Raw genomic sequence first — 26732 nt, 5'->3', positions numbered from 1 at the left:
TAAATAGTTTATTCTTGCATTACATTCATATAGTTACTTTATACTGAAAGGTGGAACTGTTACATTTATAGTAAGGTGGGAAATAAGCAGACTTTATATCTTCTCATTAAGTTACAAATACAAAAGGATATTCTCCTATAGAATATGTGATTCAGCTATAACTGCCCTATTTGTGGTGATATACTTTGTTGTCAGATAATATAGTAAGATGATGTGTCATGAGACACATCATCTCCTTCCAGAGAGACACAGGCAGACAAAGCTCTCCCATCCACTGGCTCATCACCCAAGTGGCCCAACAGCTGAAACTGGGCCAGGTCTCCCACATAGGTGGCATGGATCCAAGTACTGTCATCTGCTGCTGCCCGGGTGCACTTCATCAGGAAGCTGGAATGGGGCGCAAAGCCAGGACTGAACCCAGGCATTCTGACGGGGATGCAGGCTTTGCAAACCGCCTCTCAGTCGGGCTACTTTTGTTTGATACCATCAAGTCCTAGGGTGGTTAATTAGTAGGTGTAGAAATAATTGAAGTATTTTCCTGTCATTTATAGTAAGTTTAAAAACACACATAACATATGGGCCTTGTCTGATTTATTTTTTAGTTTTTCTCCTTTTAGATATAGTATTTTAAATTGGAAAAGGAAATAATATAGTTTAAATAATACTAACTATAAAAGATCAGCTGAAGTCAGAGTTTAATATAATGATCTTAATACAGATTACGTTGATGCCCTTTAATTTGTTAGCTTGGTTAATTGTACCAGCTAGATTTTTTTTCTCCCTAGAAAATAGTTAGATAATGATAATCTCCCTCTCATGCACACATACACACACAGCTCCCACTCAATGATTCCTTCCCCATATCCCCACAACAGTCTCCCTGGGACTGAGACTTAGAGCCAGAAGTTTAGAATGCAGTTCAGGTTTCCCACATGAGTGGTGGGAACCCAGTTACTTGGACTATCATTGCTGCCTGCCAGTGTGCACACTGCCAAATGCTTAGCAGTAATATTCATGGCACATTTTTTCCCTGGCAGATACTAGTTAGGTACCTACTGTGTGCAGTTACAGTAATAGCGTATTTAAGCTGTTCATATGAAATGTGTCACATTGTGCAAAGCTGACATTTGCAATTCTGAAATTTTTTTACATTTTATATCTTGAGCGTTGTCATGAAAGTAATTTTACATTTATAGATTTAAAAATGTTTCTCATACTACCCCCCCCACCACATTGACCCCACACATCCTAATAGCAATTCTGAATTTTATCTTATGCATTTCTGAAGTAAATATAAGACACATAATATCTGGATGTCTTGAAAACTGACAATGCTGGAATATGGTTAACAGAAAAAGTGTAATTGTTTCTGGTAAAAAGTGACACTTGGTTTGTGAATCTTACTTAATTTTTCTAAAGAAAGATTTACTAGGATTGGCATTGTGGCATATTGGATAAAGTCACTGACCACAATGCCGGCATCCTGTATGGGCGCTGGTTCTAAGACTCAGCTGCTGCATTTGTGATGCAGTTCCCGGACCAAGTGCTTGCTCCCCTGCACCCACCTTGGAGACCTGGGTGAAGCTCCTGCTTCCAGGCCCTGGCTTTTCTGACCATTTGGGGAGCGGAACAGCAGATGGAAGATCTCTCTCAGTCTCTCCTCCTCTGTCACTGCCTTTCAACTAAATATATTTTTAAAAAAGATTTGTTTGTTTTTATTGGAAAGGCAGATATACTGAGAGGAGGAGAGACAGAGAGGAAGATCTTTGTCCTCTGATTCATTCCCCAAGCGGGTGCAACAGCCAGAGCTGAGCTGATCTAAAGCCAGGAGCCAGGAGCATCTTCCGGGTCTTCCACTTGGTTGTAGGGTCCCAACGCTTTGGGTTGTGCTTTACTACTTTCCCAGGCCACACACAGGGAAATGGAAAGGAAGTGGAGCAGCCTGGTAACATGAACAAGAGCCCATGTGGGTTCCTGGTGTTTGCAAAGCAAGGACTTTAGCCATTAGGCTACCATGCTGTTTCCAGCTTGTTTTTTTTTTTTTTTTTTTTTTTTTAAGATTTATTGATTTTTTATTACAGCCAGATATACAGAGAGGAGGAGAGATAGAGAGGAAGATTTTCCGTCCGATGATTCACTCCCCAAGTGAGCCGCAACGGGCCGATGCGCGCCGATCCGATGCCGGGAACCTGGAACCTCTTCCGGGTCTCCCACACGGGTGCAGTGTCCCAATGCATTGGGCCGTCCTCAACTGCTTTCCCAGGCCACAAGCAGGGAGCTAGATGGGAAGTGGAGCTGCCGGGATTAGAACTGGTGCCCATATGGGATCCCGGGGCTTTCAAGGCGAGGGCTTTAGCCGCTAGGCCACACCGCCGGGCCCGTTTTTTTTTTTTTTTCTTTAACCTTAAATTTATTACTGGAGCAATTACTGAATTTAGGGAAATTCATAGTTTATTGCTATCAGCATTGTTATTACAGAAACAAATTAGAATTAGTTGCCAGTGATGTTAAACTTTATTTTTTAGTTTCTGTAGTACCTGAAAGAGTGCACTCCATCCTCTTTCTAAATAAGGAAAATTAGCCTAGTGATGTTGATTTTTTTCTTATTTGATTGATACTATTAAAATTATGTACTTTTTACTAAAAAATGTATGTGAATTATTTTATTAGACTAGCTCAGGTTTTAGAACATTTTAGAATAAGGAATGGTATATAAATGTCTTATAAAAAAATGCTGGGCCTAGTGCGGTAGCTTGGTGGCTAAAGTCCTTGCCTTGCACATGCAGGGGTCCCATTAGGGCACCGGTTCTAATCCTGGTGGTCCCTCTTTCCATTCAGCTTCCTGCTTGCAGCCTGGGAAAGCAGTCGAGGATGGCCCAAAGCTTTGGGACCCCGCACCTACGTGAGAGACCTGGAAGAGACTCCTGGCTCCTGCTTTGGATCAGGAAAGCTCCAGCCCTTGTGGCTGCTTGTGGAGTGAATCAAAGGATGGAAGATCTTCCTCTCTGTCTTTCCTCTGTGTATATCTGACTTTCCAATAGAAGTAAAATAAATCTTTTTTTTTTTTTTTTTTTTTTTTTTTTTAATGCTGTAGTGGAGCTGGCATTGTGGTGTAGCACGTTAAGCTGCCACCTGCAGTGCCAGCATCCCTTATGAAGACTGGCTTGAGGCCTGGTTGTTCTGCTTCCTGTTCAGCTCCCTGCTGATGCCTCTATGAAGCAGCAGAGGTAGCCCAGATGTCTGGGTCCCTGTATCCACGGGGGAGAATTGGAAGAAGCTGTGGGCTCCTGGCCTTGCCACAGCTCTGGCCGTTTGGGGCCATTTAGAGAGTGAACCAATAGATGGAAGATATTTTCTTTTGTCTTAAAAACAAAAACTAGAATGTTTGTGTTAATATTTCAGAATTTTCTTTGTCAAATTTAAAGTTATCAAATTCAGAAAGTATCTTTGACAATGTAAAGAACTTTTCATATCTTCTTTTCTTTTTTGCCAGTGTCACTCTGGCGAGGAGGCTAGGAGACAGTGTTGAGGTGACCCTGATGATGGTGTGTGCCTGACAGCACAAAGTGGAGCTTCTGTAGAGAGCAGCCCCGGCTCGCACGCTCAGGCCGGTTAATAGCAGCGGAGCGTATTCATCCAGTTAGCATTTGTTTATTCACTGTTGATACTTCAGAATCTGTGAAATTGCTGGGTTCTTTTTTTTCCCCCAAGCTGTTGAACTATTGATTATAACCCAGTTTTTGTTTTGTTTTGTTTTGTTTTGTTTTGTTTTTTGGCTCTTTTTCAGAGGCTTACCTTTATAAAATTATAATTTAGAGGATCACCGAAGTTCTGAATGCTTTTTTCCGTATGTAATTGAAGTTGATATTTTTCTCGTTTTATGACTGGCCAGACTTAATTCTGGAAAATGGTTTCCACACTTTTTGATCATGATCCACTCTACGGTACCTTTCCCATTGTTGTGTTACTCATACAAATTGAATGTATACATTAATACTTAAAATTGAAGTGTAAGTTTTGTGAAACAGTATTTGGCTCTACTATTGGCAAACCATTATAATATTTTCTGTTTTGATTGTGTGTAAAAACAAACTGATACAACACCCTAATGATGCAGTGTATCTTAATTGTGAAAATTTCAGTGACTGCTGTGTGTTTTCTTATTTTGTCTTTTTGGACTTGAAGTTCGAAATATTTTCATTTGCTCTGTGTGTGTGTCTTTTCTCTGAAACACACTTTGGCTCTGTAAGACTTTTCATCTAAGTGACTGTGTACGACAGTTGGGAGAGGCAGACCCTTTTCCCTGATGACCATTTCTGTCACCTCTGGCCTTTGCTGTGTCAAATCTGGAATCCAGAGGCTGGCAGTGATTGGCCTTCTGCAGAGCTGACTGTCGGTAACATCTTTTGCAAGTTTCTGTCTAGCAGCGGAAGTTTAGGTCCATTCAGTGGCTTTACACAAACATGGCCTGTGTTCTTGGCAACCAGTCAAAAGATGACAAAGCTGCTTTATTCTGTTTCTGGTTCTACTCTAGTCTTTGTAAACCAAAAAAGAGAACTAAGGAATGAAGCAGTTGGTTCATGTAAACATGTAATCTTCAGGTGACAGGAGCACAGTTGGATAGTCATGGGGGTTTGTGAGCGTGGACTGCCTTGGTGTATTGTCCCTATTAATTTCCTACAATCCCAGGGGAAAGACGGTTATGATAGCAGAAGCGCCTAGCCTATCGTAGCCATTAGAGTGAAGCAGGATCTTTAGGCATACTCTACTATTTTTACCACCGCCACCTCTTAACACTTAATAAACAATTACTTTGTACCAGTTACTGCTTAAAATCCTTCACTTGTATTAATTGTACACACTTGGGAGGCCCAGGAGAAGAATGAAAATCAGAAAGGGTAAATGCTTACCATGAAACGCTTGTGGAGTCTGTCTGTTGGTGACCGTTGCACAGCACTGTAAACGTTTTTTAGCTAGATCCACTTTTGTAAAAGAATATTTATTTTTTATTAGAAAGGCAGACTGACAGAGAAAGACAGATCTTCTGTCTGCTGTTTCACTCTCTGAAAGTCTGCAATGGCTGGAGCTGAGCCCTATTGAAGCCAGGAGCTTCTTCCAGGCCGCTCTACTGTGTGGATGCAAGTTCCCAAGCACTTGGGTCAGCCTCTGTTGCTTTCCCAGGCCATAAGCAGGGAGCTGGATGGGAAGTGGAGCAGTTGGGCACAGAATGCTGGTGCTTGGAGGTGGAAGATTAGCTAGTTGAGCCAACATGCCAACCCCAGGTGCTTAGGTTTTTTTGTTTTTGTTTTATTTTTAAGATTTATTTATTATCAGAAAGTTAGATTTGTAGAGAGAAGGAGAGATGGAAAGAAAGATCTTCCATCCACCGATTCACTTCCCAAGTGGCCACAGTGGCTGGAGCTGAGCCAATACCAAGCCAGTAGGCAAGAGCTTCCTCTCAGTCTCCCTTGTGGGTGCAGGGTCCCAAGGCTTTGGGCCATCCCAGTCCACAAGCAGGGAGCTGGATGGGAAGTGGGGCTGCCGGGATTAGAACCAGCGTCCGTATGGGATCCTGGCATTTGTAAGGCAAGTACTTTTAACTACTAGGCTAGTGTGCTGGGCCCGAAGTAAATATATCCTAAGCAAATAAACATTAAAAAGAAATACTCTTAGAACAACTACTTCTGACTAAATGTTTTCTGTTGAGAACTTGATAGAACCTAAAAATATTTCTTCAAAGTTCTCAGTAAGTTCTGAGACTGTTTTTTAAGTGTAGTTGCTATAAATATTCCTACAGCTGACAATACCATGATAAGCTAGTCAGTCATGCCTCCCAAATAAAGCTGCCAGAAGAATTCACAAACTTGACCACAGTCGATTGACTGGCTGTTTATTTATGGAAGGAGTTGACTTGCATGGTGATGGCTTTTGTCTGCCTGCAGAAAGTCTGTCAAGTGGTTGGAAATTTTTGGCCACAGAAATGTGATTTGTACTGTTGCCTACGTTGTGAGAACTGGAAGAATCTTTGGGCTCACGTTCAAGGGAGTCTTATGGGAAGTCAGCTGAGCGTAGATCTGCAGGCTGGTGGTGTCTGCTCAGCCAACTGTACTAAGGAATCAGAATGGGTTTAAGTATGTCCAATGTCTTTAAAAGGTTGCTTTCAGCTGATGAAGCTAATGGGCTCCTGAAAGATAGGAGATAGTGATATTGCGTTGATGGAGAAAGAGAAACTAGGAGAAGTTGTTTTCAGAAAGGTGTTAGACTCAGAGTCAGTGAACGTGAAGAATGGAAGGTAGCCTGGAGCATTTATGAGCATTTTCTGGCCCTCCCTCTTGTTTGAGCATCTCCTGTTTGTCCCTCTCAGTAAGTCCAGATTTACCTTCTGAACAATTGAGCAGTTGGCCTGGAGAGGGCATTATTTCCATACTGCCTGTTCTCTACTTGGCATTTAGTGTATGTATACCAAATCACATTCTTTTAAAGTACCCATTGCCTTTCCGAATTCCTTAAAAAGCTATATGGGTGGTGTGTGATCCAGCCCTTGCCTACTCTTCAGTGGTCATGTCCTACCGTATTCACTTGCTGATTTCTCTTTTTGCTATTTCTCAAGTGTGCCAAGGTATTACTCGTTCTGTATGCATATTCTTTCTGGGAAAACCCTCCTTGGCATCGTACAGGCCCTCGCTCCCACAGTTAACATCTTTTGGTGAGTTGTCTCAGAGGAGCTGTCACCGCACCCCTGTTGTGGCTCTGTTCTGTACTTTCCACAGTGCTGATTACTTTGTGAAATTACATTTGTGTAAGTATTTGTTTTTTTCCTTATGAGAATAAAAGTTTCTGGAGGTGTGGACTTTATGTTCATCACCAAATTTCCAGTATTATCTAGTGTAGTGCTTGACACGTAGTAGACTCTAGTTACTTTATCAGTGGATGGGTGAATTTTGAGGCTGTAGAAGGAAACAAGCACTGTAGACCCTCCCAACAAAAGCAGAGGAAGCAACGAGTAAAATGAGTCATTAAACTGTCTCTCCCCAGATTAAAGCTACCACAGAATAAAGCTATCCCAGATAATGTATGTGATGGTCAGAATAGGCAGATTCACGTTTATGGACGTTGCCTGATTTTTTAAGAAAAATTTTATTTATATATTTATCTAAAGAAAATGCAGAGGGTCCGGTGCGATAGCGTAGTAGATAAAGTTCTCGCCTTGCACACGATGGGATCCCATATGGGTGCCAGTTCTAGTCCCAGTGGCCCCACTTCCCATCCAGCTTCCTGCTTGTGGCCTGGGAAAGCAGTTGAGGACGGCCCAAAGCTTTGGGACCATGCACCCATGTGGGAGACCCGGAAGAACTCCTGGCTTCAGATTGGCTCAGCTCCAGTCGTTGCGGTCACTTGAGGAGTGAACCATCAGACGGAAGATCTTCCTCTCTGTCTCTCCTCCTCTCTGTATTTTGACTTTGTAATAATCATAAATATGTCTTTTGAAAAAATAAGAAAAGGCAGAGGTAAGAGAGGAGGGGTGAGACAGAGTTTTCATCTGCTAGTTCAACCTCAAATGGCTGCAACAACCAAGAGTGGGGCAAGCAGAGCCTGGAGCTTCATGTAGGTCTCTTCTGTGGTGTTACAAACCCAATTACTTACACCATCACTGCTGCCTCCCAGGTCTGTGTCTGCATTAAGCTGCAAGCAGGAGCAAGAGCTGCCAAGGCAAGGCATAGGTGTTAACCTCAAGACACCTGCCCCTTTTGTGACTTAAAAAAATTTTTTTTAACTTAAAACATTTTTTTTAACTTAAAAAAATTTTACTGGGAGGGATATGACTGGCAGCGATCCATAACTGGAAGACTATTAAGACCACTTGAGCAAGTATCTCAGCATGCCCCACATCTGGGACCTTGGGCGGGTGGGAGACTGGGTGGGGATTCTCCCTCAATATCCCCCTTCACCTCAGATACATAAATAATATAATAAAAATATATATTAAAAAAATTTTTTTAAAGATTTATTCATTTTTTTTATTGGAAAGTCAGAGAAGTACAGAAGAGAAGAGACAGAGAGGAAGATCTTCTGTCTGCTGATTCACTCCCTAAGCAGCCGCAACAGCTGGAGCTGAGCCGATCAGAAGCCAGGAGCCAGGACTTCTTCCAGGTCTCCCATGCAGGAGCAGGGTCCCAAGGCTTTGGGCCATCCTCTACTGCTTTCCCAGGCTGCAGGCAGGGAGCTGGATGGAAAGTTGGGCCGCCGGGATTAGAACTGGTGCCCATATGGGATCTCTGAGTGTGCAAGGCAAGGACTTTAGTCACTGAGCCACTGCGTCGGTGTCCCAACCATTACCACCACCTTTTGTGACTTTCACTTGCCCTTTCCCTGTACCTTTCTCTCTAGCTCCATAATAGCTTTGAAAATCAATAGCTTACAGTCATAAAAACAAAAACAAAGATACACTGGAAGGGCAGTGTCTTGGACCTCCTTCAAAGCTGAGAATAATTGTCATTATTTTACCTTGCAAGATTATTTGTATTTGACCTAACTTAGAGATCTCCCAGCCTTTTCTCCCTGGAGTATTCCTTGAAAACATTTACAGCCAGTTGTTGAACATTTCAAGTGCCTGTGGTGTGGTGGGTAACAGTAAGGGTAAACGGCAGGCTAACCCAAAAGCTTATAAGTCAGAGCTGGAGAATGAGATGTCCTTAAGGGAATTTGTAAAGCTCTGTTATATTTCTGGGAATTTGGAAGGCTGTATGCACCAAAAAGGCTACGTGCTTGCTTAGGAAAGCATGGAATTTGCTCTGTGCTTTCAGTTTTGGTTGATTTTCAGGCTAAACGCAAGTGGGAAGTCAACGCAGAGTGGTTAAACTGCTTGGCTGTGTGTTGAAGGCCTGCCCTACCATGGTTCCAGAGCCCATTAATGCAGATTAGAAGACTCAGGCAAATCGTTGCCTGTGAAGGTAGCAGTGGGGATTTCTGTCCAGTCGTTAGCTGACCACAAGCTAACAGAGCAGACTTTAGTGGGCACATATGATAACGAATCTTGATTTCACTTAGTTTAGAAAAGGCACTAAAAGAAACAGCAATAAATAATAATGGCAACAAAAATATTGGAGGGTAGGTGTCTAATTTCCAGAGTTACTACATCCCAATATTTAAAATGTCTAGTTTTCAAGAAACATGGAAGGAAGCAATAAATGTTACTTATAGGAAGGAAGGGAAGAGGGGAAATAGAACTTCGTCTGAGAAAGTGTAGGCTTTGGATTGACCAGACAAGGACTTTCACTCAACTCCTTTAGTCATGTTAAATAACCAAAGAAAACCCATGTCCAGGGAATTAAAGGAAAGTGTGTGATTTTAATTGGTCTGTTCAGTTTGCCATACAGAATACCACAATCTGGGTGGCTTCAATATCAAATTTATTTTCTCAGGTCTTGGAAGATGGAAGCGTCAGAGTTTTCTTTCTTAAATTAGTATGAGTTTCTATTTTAGATTCTATTTAGTAGCTTTTTGGTAGTTTTCTATAAAATTAAATACATACTTGCTGTCTAGTCGTGTGACTCTGAAGTATTTACGTAAGTGAAATGAATACTTAGATTCACATGAAAACCTGTATGTGAATGTATACAGTGGGTGTCTTCTTACATCTTTTTTTTTTTTTTTTTTTAAGTTTATTTTCACTAGAAAGGCAGATCCACAGAGATGGAAAAATCTGCTGGGTCACTCCCCAAGCGGCTGCAGTGGCTGGAGTTGAGCTGATCCAAAGCCAGGAGCCAGGAGCTTCCACTGGGCCTCCTGCATGGGTGCAGGGTCCCAAAGCTTTGGGCTGTCTTTGACTGCTTTCCCAGGCCCACAGTCAGGGAGCTGGATGAGAATTGGAACAGCCGGGACGCAAATGGTGCCCATATGGGATGCCAAGGATATGGGTCATTCCCTGGTGCTTTCCCTGGCCATTAGCACAGAGCTGGATTGGAAGTGGGATGCTGACACTAGCAGGGGGAGGATTAGCTTGCTATGGCACCACACTGGTCCCTTTGGATTTAAAAAACAATTAGAGACAGGAGCAGGGAGCTCCTATTTGTTGGTTCACTCCCCATGTGCTTCCAGTGGTCTCGGCTGGGCCAGGCTGTAGCCTTGGCAGGGACCCAACCACGTAAGCCTCCACCTGCTGCTGCCTGGAATGTACAGGGGCAGCACAGCCAGGACTCAAATCAGGCATTCCAGTATGGAATGAGGATTGCCGACTATTCCTTAATGGCCAGAGCAAATGCCCACCCCAGTGTTTGGTGTTTAGTGTAATTTTGTTTTGACTTTAATTTCTGGTTTTAACATGTTATTACCAATATATAAGCTGTTACTATTGGTCTGGGTTCTGTGCTTTTTTTTTTTAATGTGTGTGTGTGTGTGTGAGGTTGTCTGTTTCAGTTCTTTTCTCTCCCCAAATACTCTGTTCGTCATATACTTTTGTTTTGGTAAATGATTTTAATTTCTAGTATATGTGCTGCTGAAGTGAGCACAAATGATTTTAATTTTTATATCATCCTCCGAGTCGCATTCAGAAAGAATTCCAGACTTTGGGGCCCAGTGGCGTAGCCTAGCGGCTAAAGTCCTCACCTTGAACGCCCTGGGATCCCGTATGGGCGCCGGTTCTAGTCCCGGCAGTTCCACTTCCCATCCAGCTCCCTGCTTGCAGCCTGGGAAAGCAGTCGAGGACGGCCCAAAGCTTTGGGACACTGCACCCGCGTGGGAGACCTGTAAGAGGTTCCTGGTTCCCGGCTTCGGATCGGCACAGCACTGGCCATTGCGCTCACTTGGGGAGTGAAGATCTTCCTCTCTGTCTCTCCTCCTCTCAGTATATCTGATTTTGTAATAAAAATAAATAAATCTTAAAAAAAAAAAAAAAAGAATTCCAGACTTTGGAACTACTAGCCTCTGTAGATTGGATTCTTTCCTTTTGGCCAGAAAATAATAGAGATTTTCTGGGAAAATTGTTTCAATTAAGACTCTTTAGAATTTATTTATATATTTTCATTCTGTTTAAATGGCACAGAGACAGAGATCTTCTACCTGCAGTTTTACTCGTTAAATGTCCACCAAAGCCTGTGCTAGGCCAGGCTGAGGCCAGGAACCTGGAATTGAAGCCAGGTCTCTCACATGGGCAGCAGAGACTCAAGACCTTGAACCATTACCTACTGCTGTCCAGGGTACTCATTAGTAAGAAACTAGAACTGGGAACAGAGCACTGCTGTGCAAACTCCTACCCTTCTCAAGACTTTTCAGTCAAAATAAAATAGTTTCTACACTTTTCAATCACTTTGTTAGTTGAAGTTAAAATTAATAGCTTTTTGGGCACAGCGTGGTAGCCTAGTGGCTAAATCTTTACCTTGCATATGAACTCCGGTTCATGTTCCAGCTGCTCCACTTTCCTTCCAGCTCCCTGCTTGTGGCCTGGGAAAGCAGTTAAGGACCAACCTACCCGTGTGGGAGACTCGGAAGAAGCTCCTGGCTCCTGGCTTCAGATCAGCTCAGCTCCAGCCATTGCAGCCGCTTGGGGAGTGAACCAGCAGATGGAAGATTTTTCTCTCAGTCTATCCTTCTCTCTGTAAATCTAAGTTGCCTTTCCAATAAAGAAATTTTCACAAAATTAATAGTTAAAAAAAAAAAGACTGGTTTTTGTTTGCTTTCTGACTTTTTACTGTATTGGGAAGACCAAGGGACAAATTTTCCTTTGCCTACAACAGCCAGGGCAGGGCCAGGCTGAAGCCAGGAATCCAGAACTCAGTCTGTGTCTCTCAGGTGGGTGTCATGGACCCAAGTACTGAAGCCATCATCGCTGCTGCCCAGCCTGCACATTCACAGGAAGCTGGATCCAGCCAGGGTTTGAACCAGGCACTCTGCTGGGTGAGACGCAGTGTTCCAGGGGGCACAAAATGGCTGCTCTGGGGAATTAACATTTATGGTGGAATGAGCTGAGTCTGTATGTTCATTCCATGTCACCTATACATTTTAGTATTTAGTTAAATAGCATATTTAATATTGACATGAAGTTTTCACACAGAGCAGCCTAATGTAATTAGGTTTTAAAAAATTTTTAAAGATTATTTAGTATATTATTTCTCAGAGTAATATTTGGTATATTCTGCCCTGGGCACTCTCAGTGTTTTTCTTCTGGTTTGAAATTATGAATAGTTTATGGTTAGAAAGAATTTCAGCAAACTTTGTGGCACGACTGCTTAAACTGCTGCCTATGATGCCAGTATTCCATATGGGCTCCCATATGAGTCCTGGCTGCTTCACTTTCTTTTCTTTTTATTTTAATTAAGCATTTTTTAAATTTTATTTTTAATTTGTTAGTTGAAGTTAAAATTAATAGCTTTTTGTCAGATATGCAGAGAGGAGGAAAGACAGGAAGATCTTCTGTCAGATGATTCACTCCCCAAACAGCCATAAGGGCCGGAGCTGAGCTGAGACGATCCGGAGCAGGAGCCAGGAGCCTCTTCCAGGTCTCCCACACAGGTGCAGAGTCCTAAAACTTTGGGCCATCCTCCACTGCTTTCCCAGGCTACAAACAGGGAGCTGGATGGGAAACAGGGCTGCCGGGATTAGAACTGGCACCCATGTGGGATCCCAGCACATGCAAGGCGAGGACTTTAGCCACTAGGCTACCTCGCCAGGCCCGCTGCTTCACTTTCAACTTACCTCCTTGCTAATACACCTGGGAGAGAAGTAAAACATGGTTCAAGTGCTTGGACTCCAACCACCCACATGGGTGACCCAGATTTAGCTCCTGGCTTCTGGCTTTGGCCTGGTCCGGCCCTGACTGAGCACCGTCAAGTAACACTAATAGTTCCTGTATTGCTACAGGTGTTTCCAGTTTGAGCCAGAGTGAAAACAGGAGACTGAATTTGGAATTATGTGGCAACTCTGTTAGGCTGTCCAGTTTTTTGGAACCTTTTTGAATGTTGTATGCTCACATTTTCTATTTAGTATTTGTAGGCACTTTTTCAGCTATGTGTGCAGTCTGTTATTAACTTTTTAAAAAAAGATTTATTTATGTTTTATTGGAAAGTCAGATTTACAGAGAGAGAAGGAGAGATGGAGAGAAAGATCTTCCATCCGCTGCTTTACTCCCCAAGTGGCTGCAATGACCAGAGCTGAGCCGTTCAGAAACAGGAGCCCGAGCTTCTTCTAGGTCTCCTCTATGGGTTCAGGGTCTCAAGACTTTGGGCCATCCTCTACTGCTTTCCCAGGCCACAGGCAGGGAGCTGGAAGGAAAGTAGAGCAGCTGTGACATGAATTGGCACACATATGAGATCCTGGTGTGTGCAAGGCAAAGGGTTTAGCTATTGCACTGGACCCACATTGCCTTCTCTGTATTTGTGTTCCATTTCTATCTTTCCTCATGTAAGAACACCATGGAATAGTGAGTTAAGCCTCCCCTGCAGTGCTAGCACCGTAAATGGGCACCATATATGATTTGAGTCCTGGTTCCTCTACTTCTGATTCTGCTTCCTGCTAATTGTCTAGGAAATCACCAAGGATGGGCCAAGTCCTTGGGACTCTGCACCTGTGTGGGAGACTTGATGGAACTCCTGGTCCCTGGGTTTGTACTGGTCCAGCTTTGACTGATGCGACCATTTGGGCTGTGAACCAGAGTATAAAAGATCTCTTTCGGGCCTGAAACAGTAGCCTAGTGGCTCAAGTCCTTGCCTTACACTTGCTGGAATTCCATATGGGCACTTGTTTTAATCCCAGAAGTCCCACTTCCCATCCAGCTCCCTGCTTGTGAACTGGGAAAGCAGTCAAGGACGGCTCAAAGCCTTGGGAACCTGCACCCACATGAGAGACCCAGAAGAGGCTCCATGCTCCTGGTTTCAGATTGACACAGCTCCAGCCGTTGCCACCACTTGCGTAGTGCATCAAAGGTTGGAAGATCTTCCTCTGTTTCTTCTCCTCTCTGTATATCTAACTTTGTAATAAAAATAAAATCTTCAAAAAATGTTAAAAATAGATCTCTCTCTGTGACTGTCCTCTCTGTGCTACTCTGCATTTCAAGTAAAAAGAAACCTGGGAAACTGGCAGCGATTCATAACTGGAGAACTATTAAAACCATTTGAGCAAGGATCTCAGAGCATGCCCCATATCCGGGACTTGGGGTGGGCGGGAAACTGGGTGGGGCTTCTCCGTCAATATCCCCCTTTACCTCAGATACATGATGGAAACAATATGGACATAATACTGTTACCCACTTCCCTATAACCCCTGAACCTTTTTTTTTTTTTTACCGTAATTAACTATGTAAAGATTGTCAACAAAAATACAATTAAAAAAAAAAGAGAAAAAAAATAAAAAAGAAACCTGGGGCCTGGCACAGTGGTCTAGTGGCTAAAGTCTCGCCTAGCATGCTCCGGGATCCCATATGGGCGCAGGTTCTAATCCCAGCAGCCCCACTTCCCATCCAGCTCCCTGCTTGCAGCCTGGGAAAGCAGTCGAGGACAGCCCAAAGCTTTGGGACCCTGCACCTGTGTGGGAGACCTGGAAGAAGCTCCTGGATCCTGGCTTCAGATTGCATGCAGCACCTGCCGGCTGCTTGGGGAGTGAATCATGGGACGGAAGATCTTCCTCTTTTTCTCTCCTCCTCTGTTTATGTCTGACTTTGCTATAAAAATAAATAAATCTTTTTTTTTTTTACAAAAATAAATCTATAAAAATGAAAACACCTGTGATGACAATTAGAGTTTACCTTAGGTAACCTGGAATTATCTCACCCTAAAATGCTTAATTACATCTGCAGAGACATTTTTTCCAAATAAGGTAGCCCTCACATGTTCTGCACATTAGGATGTGGCCCCACCTTTGGATAGGAATCTGTCTTGTGATAGCTGTGTGTATCTGTTTAGGTAAAGGGAGTGTCTTGCCTCTTCTGCACTTCTTCTCCCTCCTCCTTCCCCAACCCCAGTCCTCACCTTTTTTTTTTAACATTATAAAAAAATTGTGTTTGTGTGTGTGAGAGAGGCACAGGCACACTCCCATCAACTGGCGTGTGAGTACAAGCAATCCAAACACTTTAAAAGGGATTTTCTGTTAGCACAGACTTCAGGATGACCCCTGCATAAGTTTATGACTTAGGCGTTATTTTTGAAAATGAGAAATGTGAAGATTTGAGGTTTTTGTGCTTCCAAACCTAATGAAGGTTCTTAATGATCTGGCTGTATGTAAATGTGTAAAGAAACCAAGAGTCTGGCAATTGTACCTGATTGAACAGCCATTCATTGAATGCGTGCTGTGTGCTATCAGCTACTGATAAGAACAGAGTGGTTTCTGCACTCTGCAATTTAGTTAGAATTTCCCCAGGAGTCCTAGGTGCAAGGAAAAAGGAACAGTTTCAGCAGAATTAACAGCCAGATTTACAGGTCACAAAGAGAGATCAGAGGAATAGTTTTGAAGGACTGTTAATTATTAATTGGTAATGAAGCAGGAAACTAGTAGCTCTGGGGTTATAGTAGGTTAAGTTGTATTTTGTTTTTCTAAAATCATGATGCTGTCTCTAGAAATGGTAACTTGTTTTCATTTTCCCTGTAGTTAAAATTACTTGCTTCATTAACACTAAGTAAGTTAAGGTCTGTGTCAGCCTGGCCCAGCCCTGGCTCTTGAGATCATCTGGGGATAAAGCCAGCAAATCAAAGCTTTTTGCTTCCGTTTCCTTTTCCCTCTGTCAGTCTGACTTTCGAAGAAATGGACTAGGTCAGTAACTGCCCAGTAATAACACTTGAAGAAATTATCTTGAAACTGTCAGGAGAAACTATTTTATTGCATAAATTTTATTTTGATAATTTTTACATGTTTGATTAGGGAACAAAGGGCCAAGGGCTAGAGGAAAGGGGTGAAACTATTGCTTTGACATTCTTTTTTCCCATCAGAAGAAACAAGGCATTTACTAATTACCTATTTAAAATCCTAAATAGGACCCAGCAAGGTAACCTAGAGGTTAAGGCTCTTGCCTTGCACATGCCAGGATACCATATGGGTGCCAGTTCTAATCCCGGCTGCCTGCTTCCTGTCCAGCTCCCTGTTTGTGGCCTGGGAAAGCAGTTAAGGACAGCTCAAAGCCTCGGACCCTGCATCTGCGTAGGAGACCTGGAAGAAGATCCTGACTCCTGGCTTCAGATCAGCTCAGCTCCGGCCGTTGCCACTACTTGGAGAGTAAATCATCAGATGGAAGATCTTTTTCATTTCTCAATCTAAATCTAACTTTCCAATAAAAGTAAATAAATCTTTTAAAAAAATCCTAAAATAATGCATACACTTTAAGTGATGACACACTATTTTTTAAAAATACTTTTCAAGATACTGTTGCTTATAACTTCTAGTTTTACTTGGAAGGAAGGATGTTCATTTTTCCAAGAGAAATGTCTATGGTTTTTTTCTTTGTGATTTAAAAATACACAGGAAGGCTTTAGAAGAAGTAGCAAATAAACTTCTAAACTATAATGTAATCAGTAATCAAATTTATTAGCTACTTGTTTTATGTGTGGGACTATATAAAAAATATTCAGTTGACCCTCAAATACTTCTGTATTCACTTAACCACATGTAAGTTTCTATTCTAAAGCCTGTAATCAGATTGTTTTGTTCTGTCTAGACACTTCTTATAAAGGTGTAATTAAAGTGATAGTTTTCATTGAAAACAGTTTGACTTTATTTTCTCTGTAGATCTGTTTATATTTCCTCTGCTTTTATTTTTAAGATTTTTAATTTATTTTTATTGGAAAGACAGATACACAGAGAAGAGGAGAAACATAGAGGAAGATCTTCTGTCTACTGATTCACTCCCCTTGTGGCCTCAGCAGTTGGAGCTGATCTGATCTGAAGCTAGGAGCCAGGAGACTCTTCTGGGTCTCCCACGCAGGTGCCGGATCCCAAGACATTGGGCCGTCCTTGACTGTTTTCCCAGGCCACATACAGGAAGCTGGATGGGAAGTGGAGCTGCGAGGGCATGAACCGGCGCCCATATGGGATCCCAGCGTGTACAAGGCGAGGACTTGAACTGCTAGGCTACTGCCTTGTGCCGGCCTCTCCTCCGCTTAAGGACTGAGTTGTAACAACATACTGAAATAACCTAGGTTGGTTGCACCCATTACAATTGTGAGATAAGTGTATTGAACTTGCTGCAAAACAGAACTTACAAGTTTGAAATCTATTTAGAATTGTTTTTGAAATTTATTTATTTCAATTGGACAATCAGATTTATAGAGAGGAAATACAGAGAGAAAGATCTTCCGCCTGCTGGCTCACTCTTCATGTGGCCACAATGGCTGGAGCTGAGCCAATCCGGAACAGGAGTCAGGGGCTGCTTCTGGGTCTCCCACGTGGGTGCAGGGTCCAAGGTTTTGGGCCATTGTTGACTTCTTTCCCAGGCCACAAGCAGGGAGTTGAATGGGAAGTGGAGCAGCCGGGATATAAACTGGCTCCCATGTGGGATCCTAACATGTGCAAGGGTAGGTTTGTAGCCACTGGGCTGCCACACCAGGGCCATGTTTTACATTTCATATCTTAGAATACATAGTAAGTTTGGATGGAATTCTATATTGTATCTTCATTGCGGAAGTGGATAAAAATGTAGATTTCTCACATCACAAGTTGCCAGTACAATCCCAATCAATCCAGACGATTCTTGTAGGCTGGCGTTTGAATGTTTTAATAGGTTAAAATTGTGGGTGTCATTGACTTGTTACTCTGAGATAGCAAGCCTGATTTTAAGAGTTCTTTTCTTTAGAATAAAAAAATTTTTAGAGATTTATTTCTTTGTTTTCATTGGAAAGGCAGCTTTAAAGAGAAAAGGAGGCAAAGATCTTCCATCCACTGGTTCACTCCCCAATTGACTGCAGCAGTTGGAGCTGAGCCAATCTGAAGCCAGGAGCCAGGAGCTCTTCCGAGTCTCCCACGTGGCAGCAGGGTCCCAAGGCTTTGGGCCATCCTGGACTGCTTTCCCAGGCCACAAGCAGGGAGCTGGATGGGCAGTGAAGCAGTCAGGATACCAAGGTGCTCACATGGGATTCCAGTGAATGCAAGGCAGAGTAAAAGTTGTTATGTCTCTTTTATCCCCTTAAAGTGAAAGGAAAAGAAAGTAAATAGGATTTTTAAGAGTTTGGAAATAATAGAAAGTGGCAGAAAGGAATTTCTTCTGATTTTTAAAAGTTTTTCTTTTTATAATGCATCATGGGATTTATTTCAAGTAACAGATTCCTCTGCTTTCAAATCAGTGTAATATTTCTGAAAAACAAAATTGAAGATTTTAACAATTGTTTTGTGTAGCTGAAGTTTATTTCCCTGCCCTTCTGAGTAGTGCTTCTTATTTATATTTATTTATTTATTTATTTATTTATTTATTTATTTTGATAATCTTATATAATTGATTAGGGCTCAAAGGATCAGGATTACAGAAAAGTGGGTAAGATCATTGTTTTCACACTAATATCTTTTTCCCCCCTGTATCTGGGGTAAGGAGAGAAACAAAGGGTGAAGCTCCACCCAGCCTCCCCCAGCCTAGGTCCCCGATGTGGGGCGTGCTCCAAGGGTCCTGCTCAAGCAGTTTTGATAGTTCAACAGTTCTGACTTGCTGCCAGTCTCGCCATTCCAAGCATGATGAACTCTATTCAAAAGCCAGTGGCTGACATAGTCTCTTCATGGTTGAGGTTCTGAGAAGAGCAGTTCAGTTGGAGGGATCTCCAAAGAAACTTCGTCTGCGGTCATCCCAAACCTGTTCTTCGTGTGTGCTTGCCACTACAGAGTCTGCACAGTCGGTCGCCCCAGTTAGTTTATGCATATGCTGGTTGTCGCAATTGCTGGGTCAGTTCTGTCTCCAGGCCAGTCTTCCATGTGAACCAATGGTTGTTGCAGTCCAGCCCGATCCTGCCCACTTCATATTCAGCCCTTACGCAAACCAGTGGGAGCTGCAGCCTAGTTGGGATGACTTCCCATAACTTCCACCAGGCCTGCTGCCTACCCTAATTCCCATGCTTGCCACTAAGTGCCACAGACTTAGTCTGTCCCACCTCCCATTTAGCTCTTGTACATGTCAATGGGCATTGAAGCCTAGTTCATACCAACCAGCCCTACTCTCCAGCCCACACACATACTGGCGGGTGTCTTTCTGTCTAGCCACCACTGCCCCAGTCCTGGTTTTTGTGCCCTCCAGTGGGAGTGGTAACCCAAGATGGAGGTGCCCACTGTTTCCCTACTAGGTCACTCCCACTCCCGGATCATACACGCTCCATGTGGTTCTGCAGTTTGGCTTGACAGAATTAGCCCCCATTGCTAGCCTCTACCAGCTGATGTTGTGGCAAAGCCCAACCAACCCTCACCCACTCTAATTTATGCTTATTATTCCAGGAGGAATAATCAGCCCAGTCTGGTTTTTCCCTGATCTAGCTCACATGAGGCGCACAGGTGTTGTAGCCTTGCCTCGTCTGGTCTGCCCTCATTCCAACTCACACTCTCTAGTGGGAGTGGTTGTCCAGCAGGGGAGCCCACATTCCCCCTGCCGGCTTTGTCCCCTCCCTCCCTGTTTCTCACGTGTGTGGGTTGGGCGGTGCAGCCCAGTCTGGTACGGCTCACCTCACCTTGGTGTTCTATAATGTGCACTGGTATGTGTTGCAACCGAACCTGGCCCGGCCCACACTCTGTTCTGGTGATCAGATTCACCCACGGGTGATGTGAACAGGTTGAACCTGGTCTGCCCCCGACCTATGCCAAATGTATGCCGGTGGGTATCTTTCCCTGGCCTGGTCTGGGTTGCTCCCTATCGTGGTTCTTGTGCTCACCTGCAGGGACTGTGTTCCAACAGAGGAGTTTCCCAAGCTCTACCATCAGAGCCTCTCCCTATGCCAGTTCTTGCACATACCGGTGGGTCCATGGGCCAGCCCTACTTGGTCCTCCTCCTGTCCTGGCAATAACAGTGGCCTTTCCTTGCTGGCCTTCAATCCATTCCGGTTCTTATTGTTGGATGTTCCAGCCCAACTAAGGTTCGTCCATACCCAGACACTGTTCACATATGGCTCAGTAGGGACAGAGACGTAGCCTAGTTTGTCCTACACTACCCAGGTTCTCCAGAGCACCAGATGGTGCTGGAGTCTAGCCCAGTTAGGTGCACCCAGCCCTAGTTCACACTTGTGCCAAGGGAGATTGCAGCCATATCCAAACCAGAACATAGCCCTTACTCCGGCTCCCACACTCACCAGTGGGAACCTTAACCCAGCCCTAGATTACACGCATGCCAGTGATTGCTCTGACCCAGTTGGCTTAGCCCCTCACCTGTCTCAGCCTTTGCCTTCGATGCTGTGGCCTAGTATCCCTGGCTCATGCAGACTAGTCAGTGTAAGAGCCTAGCTCAGCATGGCCTGTGCTCCATCATGATTTCTATTCTTCCTTGTAAATTAAGGTTTGCTCACCCCTGCCTGGTCCACCCCCTTCCAGTTGCAGCTCGGCACACCTCACATCCTGTTTTATGATGCACATTTGGATGCTGCTGCCTTGACCTGCCCAGACTGTAGTCGGTTCCTTTACCTGTAAGTGATGGCAGGTTCCATGGTCACACCTAGCTCAGCCCTTCACCGTCCCAACTCATGAGCTAACCAGCAGGACTTGTATTTCCACAGGGTTGGGCCCACACTTCCCCCACAGAATCTACCCTCGGACCTGGTTCTGTAGCGTGCTGGTTAGTGTTTTGACCCTGCCAAGTGTGACCCATCCCCTGTTCCACCACTCAGTCAGGCACTGGTACCTAGCCCTGCCAGACAGGCTCCCATCCATAGCTTTGGTGTGGACTGGTGTGTGGCAGTCAGTGATGCTCTACACTAACAGCCCATCTCAGGATTAGTAGTGCTGCTTAATTTTTCAGTTCCGTAAGCCCTTTGACCAACAAAAAATAATATGCTTGGGCTCTGCACGATGGTTTAGTTCTAAATTGCTACACTGCAAGCACTGGGATCCCAGATGGGTACCATTTCATGTCCTGGCTGCTCCGCTTCCCATCCAGCTCCCTGCCTGTGGCCTGGGGAAGCAGTAGAGGACGGCCAAAAGCCTTGGGACCCTGCTCCCACATGTGAGAGCCGGAAGAAGCTCCTGACCCCTGGTTCCGGATTGGCTCAGCTCCGGCCGTTGTGGTTACCTGAGGAGTGAGCCAGTGAATGGAAGGCCTTTCTGTCTCTTCTGTGTAAATCTCCCTTTCCAATAAAAATATAGAATATACTAATTACAGATTACAATTTTTATACTCAGTGTTCATCTATAAATGAGAGGTGGTGACACAAAAACTCAATACGAGGTATTAAAACAATTATATTTTCCTATTGAATTTGGCCCTGTTTTTTCCATTTTTCGTGGGATGAGATCGTGTGTGCATTATACACACTTAGCACTAACGTTCCATAAAGGCATTTCAGTTTACAAACTGGTCAGATTTCATATTTCCCCACTGTGAATCAGTGTCAGGGCATTGATTATGCTCTTCTGAGCTGAGCGAAGCAAGTGCGGGGCTGGTAGCTCTTGGGAGCTTAATTTATTGCACTTGTGCCTCTGGTTATCTGCGTCATATGGAAAGGAAGCTAGCTGCTGAGGCCCTGTGTATGAGCTACACGTGAGTGCACTAAGCAGCAAATGCTTCTGACCTTTAAACTTGTTTTCTTGTGACGTTCTGAATGAGGGCAGGGAGAGCAGCTACGTCAGGGTTAGACAGGTTTGCGTCCAACTGTAGCCCTTCCATGTGTTTTCATATTCTCGAGTACTATAAACGTGAGCTGGCATGTGGAGTAACAGATCAGCAGAGTGGTGGAATACTGGTACCACTTCAGTTTTTGAATTGTGTGATTTTTCATGTTATTTATTTTCATTACTTCTGCAGTAAGATTCCATACTTTTGGGGTAGTAGAAGTAAAAATAAGTGACTGCAAAACAACATTTGTTTGAGAAACAGGCTACTCTGACGTTTGTTCTATAGAAATAGAATATTTCATTTTTATAATATTTAGTTTTCTAATTCCTGTCTCTTGTAGGCAGGACACAGTAAGGTGTTCTTACCAATAGAAGTGAAGCTTGTCATATTTTCCTTTTTTATTTACAAATCAAGACGGCAAGGGCAGGGTCCACACTCCCATCCCTGGGTGCTCCTGTGCTTGGACAGCAAGGAGTGGCCCTCTCCCCATCTTCCCATGCAGACACAGAGTGGGGAAAAAACCTGAAACATGTGAGCCACTTACCTTCCTCTGACCTGACCCTCTGCACCTTAATCACAGACCTGCAGGGGCTGCATCCCTCTCAAACTGTGTAAACAATAATAAAATTAAAAAGGAGGGGACAGAATCCGAAAAGGTAAAGATATTTCTTTAGTAGTTGTGTAGGAAATATATTGAACGGAAGCCCATTATTTTATAATTAAATTGGGCTCTAGCTTTACATGATTATTTTCTCTTAATTCTAAGATTCCAGATTTTACTTTTCTGATTCTTGTCATTATTCAGAACCGTAAGAATTGATTTTTCTTTTAAATTGATTACATATGCAGATAATTGGAATGGTGTTTTTAATTGATATTCGTTTGTCCTACTTAAAATGACTCTCTGTGTTAATAGTTATGTAAATGTTCCACATTAAAGCAGGTTAGATGTTATCATAACTTACTGACTTGCTAAGCCAGTGTCTATCATTTTTAATGTCACTCTAATCTTTAAAAAAATTATTTTATTATCTGCACATGGCTGTCATCGTAAAATATTTAATGCATTAAGCACTATAGTAACCAGCAGAAGTGGCTCCACATGTTGCTTTGCAAAGAATTATGACAGCCGTTGTGTACACCTCTCTGGACTCGGTGTAGCATTTCAGGTTTGAAAAGCCACGTGCAAGCTTGAGATTTTGAGATTGGAACTCACGCAGAAAGCTTGAGGGTAGCAAAATATTAAAAAATTATCTGATGACCTCAATGATAATATCTTAATAGTATATAAAGCTTTGGATCCTCTTTTTTAAACAGACTCTGAAGGTTGCTGAGAGACTTGCAGTTCGTCACATAGGCATAATAAAGAAGTACTGATCCTCATGGAAGAAGAGCAGGATTTACCGGAACAGCCAGTGAGTATTTCTTTCACAATTTAAGTTCATTGTAGAAAAGCTAATCTTAAAAGATTCTAAATTTTATTCATTTATACTTCTAGATTTTGAATTAGAAATAAAATAGATTACTTAATAGTTTGCTTCTAAAAAAAACTGTTACATGTTCTTAAATTTATTTTGTGCCAACTGTGCTAAGGAGTCTGTTTTATAAAATTCAGCAGTATGAAGGAATATGGTTTTGGAAGTGCCATTTTAAAACAACCTGTGGCCTGCATTACAGTTTACTGACTTACTGAAAAAGGTTGCTCTTTCCTGGTAAGATCATATATCACTGTTTCTGCTGGAAAGTTTATTTTTACCTAAGTTTTCTTTTAATATTTTGTAAATAGTGATAAAATATAGTGTGATAAGCAACTTTTTTTTTTTTTTGGATTTTTAAATTTATTTGTAAATAGAATGGCACAGAAACAGAGATCTTCTATCAACTGATTCACTCTCTAAATGGCTACAGCAGCTTAGGCTGGACCAGGTTGAAGCCAGGAGCGAGGAATGTTATCTGGGTTCCCCATATTAGTGACAAGGACTTGAGTTTTCTTTTTGCTGCTTCCCAGAACATTAGAAAAGAAACGGATCATAGGAACTCGCATTTACTTTTAACATATTGGTTACTCATTACTATGTCAATTAATTCCATAATGATGTAAATTTTTGCTGATGGTATGTTGGAGCTTTCAATTGACTGGGATGATACTCTGCTGGCTCTGTCTTCAGACCAGAAAGGGTATACCTAAGAAGCCGTTGAACTTGACTGGACAATAAGATGCTGGACTCTATGTTTGGTATACGCTTGCAATGGGGGAATCTCAACTGAACTTGAGCTGTGGTTATGCAACAAGGTGGAGGAATCCACCATGGTGGGAGGGTTTGAGGAGGGTGGGGAGAATCCAAGTACCTATGAAACTGTGTCACATAATACAATGTAATTAATGAATTAAAAATAATAAATAATTAAAAAAAAAAAGAAAAGAAACGGATCAGAAGCAGATTAACCAGGACTTGAACTGTTATTCTGAAATGGGACACAGGCATCCCAAAGAGCAGTTAGTCCTCTGTGCTACAATGCCCCACTGGCTAATTTTACAAAACAAGTGCAACCTTAGAGATGATATTCAATTCTTAATTCCTTTTAAATATTTAATGTAAACAGATACTTTTTTAAAAAAGATTTATTTATTTCTTATTGGAAATGCCGATTAACAGAGAGGAGGAGAGACAGTTCTGCTAGTTCACTCCCCAAGTGGCCACAGCGACCAGAGCTGAGCCAATCCAAACCCAGGAACTTCTTCCAGGTCTCCCACGCGGGTGCAGTGTTCCAAGGCTTTGGGCCGTTCTCTTCTGCTTTTCCAGGCCACAAGCAGGGAGCTGGAAGGGAAGTGGAGCAGCCAGGACACAAACTGGCATCCATATGGAATCCTGAAGTGTGCAAGGCAAGGATTTAGTCACTAGGCTATCTTACTGGGCCCACAGATAATCTTGAATGTCCTCACGTAATACGAGTTTTTGTCTTGCCATGGTCTCTTAGGTTTTTGACCCTTGACATTTCAAAAGAAAAAAAGAAAGGATCTTTTAAGATAATTTTTATGTTTAGGAATCTTCTATTTTTGTCTTGAGTTTCTTTTTTCTGAAATTAGAAAAATATTAATTCAGTTTGCTCCCCTGAATGGCCTCCTGAAATTCATGCTGAGAGATAAGGAATGGTAAATGTTTACTTTTCTTTGTGAAAACACAGCCTAGAAAACTTTAAATTTTGAAAGCATTTGATGTAAGCAGGTTGTATTTCCCATGTTTTAAATTTATGTGTCTGTAGCTCATTTCACTTCAACTAGAATCCTTACATTCTCTATTTACATAATTTTTTGTCTGCTAAACTTGAAGTCAGAAGCTGTATTTTGTTCATCATTAGTTTCTTTATCAGGAAGACTTTGTTGAGTGAAGATAGAATGACTATGAAACAAGATTCTCAATTACCGGGACTTAGCACTGCAAAATGTATAGTAAGTGCTAGTCAGGGCAGTGCCACTCGGTACTATGACACATAACCCTCAGTGCCATGGTTTAACACAAAAAATGCTATTTCTACCTCACATTAATTTTTTTTTTTTTTAAAGATTTATTCATTTTATTACAGCCAGATATACAGAGAGGAGGAGAGACAGAGAGGAAGATCTTCCGTCCGATGATTCACTCCCCAAGTGAGCCGCAACGGGCCGATGTGCGCCGATCCGGAGCCGGGAACCAGGAACCTCTTCCAGGTCTCCCACACGGGTGCAGGGTCCCAATGCATTGGGCCGTCCTCGACTGCTTTCCCAGGCCACAATCAGGGAGCTGGATGGGAAGTGGAGCTGCTGGTATTAGAACCGGCGCCCATATGGGATTCTGGGGCGTTCAAGGCGAGGACTTTAGCCGCTAGGCCACGCCGCCGGGCCCACTTCACATTAATCTTACATGGATTTGTATGTTCCTGGGCCAGTTCTTCATGAAGACTACCTTTGTCTTGTGATGCCACTGTCTTCAATGTGTGACCTCCTTGGTTTCCAAAGAGGGAGAAGAGAGGATTGGAGTTGGAGGATCACATGAGCTATTTTTAAGGGCCATTTCTGGAAATGACTTACATCACGTCTACACCCTTTCCAATGACCAGCATTTACGTGGCTCAGGACTTTGGTAAAGGGGGCTGGAAAATGCATCCTATGTGCTCAGAATGAGGCACAGTGAGTAAGCATTGACAGTGAAGCTGCATGGCTGCCCCTTGAGTCCCCAGAGATCCTCCCAGGGCAATTTCTTGAGGTGCTGAGTCCAGGACACTTTCAAGGTGTCTGATGCCTAGTAGTTTCTACTAGACTCAAATGTGACTTCTTTTGGTATGGTAGCTCACACACGTAAAAGGTAAATTTTTGCCTCCATTTACAAGTTAAGCCCAGGATACAGTGGTGCAACATGCAGCTATTTTTTTCATAGGTATTTACCTTTCTAGTAATTTGGAGTTTTTATCTCACTTTCTAATTTTCACTAGTCAGCTTCTTGAAGTCAAATTAGCAATTAGATGGGTATTATTAAACACGGCCAATGAAAGTGATATTAGCTAGTTTTACATGTGCTATTTTATCTATTACGGTCAAGCCCTAATCTCCGTCCCCCCAAGTGTGACCTAGTAATCAGAACAATGTGTGTTCCTTGGTTGGTCTGTAGTGAGTCAGTTCTGATGCAAATATTTCCTTCTTATAACCATTATAGGTATATGCTTTTTTGGAGGGGGAGGGGAAATTTCATTTATTTTTATTGGAAAGGCACTTTTACGGAGAGAACGAGAAATAGAAAGATGTTCCAGCTGCTGATTAAATTCCAAAGTGAGAAAAAAAAAATTCCAAAGTGGCTGTGGTAGCCAGAGCTGAGCTGATACAAAGCCAGGAGTCAGCAGCCTCTTCTGGGTCTCCTGCCTGAGTACAGATCCAAAGGCTTTGGGCCGTCCTTGACTGCTTTCCCAGGCCACAAGCAGAGAGCTGGAGGGGAAGCAGCACAGCCAGGACTGCAACCGGCACCCATAGGGGATGCTGTTGCTTGCAGATAGAGGA

The 26732-nt window shown here is 43.0% G+C and overlaps 1 protein-coding gene across 7 annotated transcripts in view; it reads left to right on the top strand.

Annotated features, from left to right (window-relative positions):
• The window catches only part of EYA3 (EYA transcriptional coactivator and phosphatase 3), an 87630-nt gene that overhangs the window by 2547 nt on the left and 58351 nt on the right, over positions 1-26732 (top strand). For 6 of the 7 annotated variants that reach the window (XM_058677627.1, XM_004592184.4, XM_004592182.4 and 3 more), the window contains exon 2: positions 23021-23118. In XM_058677627.1, the coding sequence (XP_058533610.1) occupies positions 23086-23118 (33 nt within the window). In that variant the 5' untranslated portion in view covers positions 23021-23085. Of the gene's footprint in view, positions 1-23020; positions 23119-26732 lie in introns of those variants that run through there. The other variant, XM_058677620.1, reaches the window with a different exon arrangement.

Source organism: Ochotona princeps, chromosome 2, assembly GCF_030435755.1.
Source record: "Ochotona princeps isolate mOchPri1 chromosome 2, mOchPri1.hap1, whole genome shotgun sequence".
NCBI classification, from domain to species: Eukaryota; Metazoa; Chordata; class Mammalia; order Lagomorpha; family Ochotonidae; genus Ochotona; species Ochotona princeps.
This window is presented reverse-complemented; position numbering and strand designations above follow the sequence as displayed.